Genomic DNA, 2614 nt, shown 5'->3' with positions numbered 1-2614 from the left:
GCAAACAGTGTTCAAAGGCAGCATAAAAACGGATCCGTAGAATTAAACAGTGATCAAAAACAAAACATAGCGGTCAGCAAAAAAGTAGACCTCCCCTATCACCCACTCACTRAAGTCACCAGCTGAGCAACAGGTGATCTACAATCACTAATAACACCACGTGATCCCGTGCTACACCTATCCACAACAATACTAACAAGCTAAATTCATTCATTGCAAAATATCATATGCATGAATAAAAATTGTAAATAACAAACCTTCCTTCTAAATCTTTAAATATCTATTCAAACGATATATTACAACACTTTAACATCCCAAAATACCACACAGGCAATTTGGAGAGGCCAATTAACCTGACAGTCATGTTTTTGGACTGTGGGAGGAAACCGGAGTACCCACCATGCACAGGGAGAACATCTTTTTTATGATATTTCACATGTGATTTTTCAAAAGTTATCTGATTCAACCGACTAATTTCAGTTCATATTAATGTATGTAACTGGTTGAGCTCGCTGAAAACCATCAGAAGTGAGTGATATGAAATTGTTGACAATATTATTCACGACAGATTTAATTTGAAAAACATGTTACCGGAAGGAAGTGTTAACCTTGTAGTGTCTGACGGGGCACACCGGGCTATTTCATTGCTACGGCAGTGTAGCCGCGTTGCACGTTGCTAGTTAGTTGCAATGTTGTAGCTATTAGCACGGCAGTCATTCCTTTGCTGGGACGTTTACATTGATTAATTCTTAATCCTAAACTATCTATAGTTTGGCTTTGAACAGCTGTCAACAGAAAATTACCAACGAATCATTCGCTTTGTTGTAGTTTTGTGTTTCTACTCGCCCATTTTTCTATCCATCTTGCTAGCTTGCTAGTTAGCCATATCTTAACGTTTCCTTCCTTTGAGCGAGGTTTCTTGTGTCCGGCTGGAGACCATGGCAATGAGACAAACGCCTCTTACCTGCTCCGGGCACACCCGGCCTGTGGTTGACCTGGCCTTCAGTGGAATTACTCCCTATGGATATTTTCTCATCAGCGCCTGCAAAGGTGAGGCTTGTTTAAAAGGTCTTGTTTACTAAGCTGTTATCCTATCTGATGACTAAAATCAAGTTTGATAGAGTATACTGCGTGCCTTATTTCACAACAATCCAAATTGTAGTTTGTATTTATTCAAATTACAGTTTTGTATTTCTAAAATTCATGTTTGTAGTTTTGATTTAATTAACGTAAACCTGCTGTTCCAAAGATTCAAATGAAACTTCTAAGTTTTTGGTTTGGCTATTTTTACTAACAGTTTAAGGCTGTATCCCGTTTCCAAGAGTTTTCTCTACCCTTTACTTTGCCCTCTTCCTCTACATGTTGATTACTGATTCAGATTCAGGAAATGGTTGAACTTTCCCACTGATTAACGGGACATTACCTTAAGAATCTGATATACAGGAGGAAAAAATAAGTATTTGATACATCACCGTATTTTGTTAAGTTTTCCCCCGTGCAAAAAGAAGGGAGAAGGTTGTAATTTTCATCATAGGTCCACCAATTTGTACCTATGAGACAGAATTATAAAAACCCTGCAGATTCACCAGGAATATAATTTGGGAGTAATTATTTTATTCTGTTAAATAAATATTTGCAGGGCTCTAGATTAATTAAAAAATAAACTCAAAAATCCCCTAAACCAGTGGTCCCCACCCCAACCTTTTTATGACCGCGGACCGGTCAAGACTTTGAAAATTTTGCTGCCTCGGAGGGGAGGTGTTGGTGTTCCCGCTAAATCCTGAATATAGCCAATTTGGGTTGTCTTGGAGTTTTTATTGCATCCTGTGGGGTTTTTCCATGTCTGGGAACGAGAATACGACCTGCTGAATGTGACAGGTAGCCAATCAGAAAGCGCGGTGACGTCAGAACAGAGGGGAATCCCAAACACCTGACATATCGAGCAAATGAGTCCGGTGGATATCGGTGATATGTGGAAATGTTTATTATTAAATCTAAAGGTCATTATTATGTTTATTCAGTTAAAAATGTTAACTATGAAAAAAAACATTCACCTCCTAATCAATAGTGCAGCAAATAGAGCGGCTGCTCCCGTCGTCTTTCATCCACCGCCTTTTCTTTTTATTACATCTTTTATCTCTTAAAATGACTCCACAAACTATCACTATTGTTTCTACATCATCATCCGTGTTTGGTTATTCTAAATTCCCGCTATGTTGGGGGTTTTACTGGATTATCGTCTGGAATCGCGATGTTCGTGACTGGAATCGGTTCTTGTTGCTCCTGCCTTGTGGCTGAACACGAACCGATCAAACCTGTTGTTCTTTTATCAGCTCTGTGGTCACAGAGGTTTGGAGAATCGGCCGACAATTCTTAAATCTTTCCGTCTAAACCAGACTTAAGACTCACAAGTTCTACTCATCTCCTCTCGACCGCAGCCCAAACGCTCTGACTCTGGTCGCTATGGTAACGTTTACATATCCCTTCAAAATAAGATACAGATGCGCCACAAAAACAAACATTTTACTTTCATGAAAACTTTAACTCGCGATAATGACTAACGGAGCCCTGAGCTTGTTTCTCTGCAACGAGACGGTCCCATCTGGGAGTGATG

The 2614-nt window shown here is 39.5% G+C and overlaps 1 protein-coding gene across 1 annotated transcript in view; it reads left to right on the top strand.

The window, feature by feature from the left end:
* The first annotated feature begins 612 nt into the window (after positions 1-612).
* Positions 613-2614, top strand: part of strap (serine/threonine kinase receptor associated protein) — an 18768-nt gene continuing 16766 nt past the window's right edge. Inside the window, exon 1 of the mRNA XM_008401243.2 lies at positions 613-1050. Within this exon, the coding sequence (XP_008399465.1) occupies positions 939-1050 (112 nt within the window). The 5' untranslated portion in view covers positions 613-938. The remainder of the gene's footprint in view (positions 1051-2614) is intronic.

The sequence above is a fragment of the Poecilia reticulata genome, linkage group LG23 (assembly GCF_000633615.1).
Source record: "Poecilia reticulata strain Guanapo linkage group LG23, Guppy_female_1.0+MT, whole genome shotgun sequence".
In the NCBI taxonomy this organism is placed as follows: domain Eukaryota; kingdom Metazoa; phylum Chordata; class Actinopteri; order Cyprinodontiformes; family Poeciliidae; genus Poecilia; species Poecilia reticulata.
This window is presented reverse-complemented; position numbering and strand designations above follow the sequence as displayed.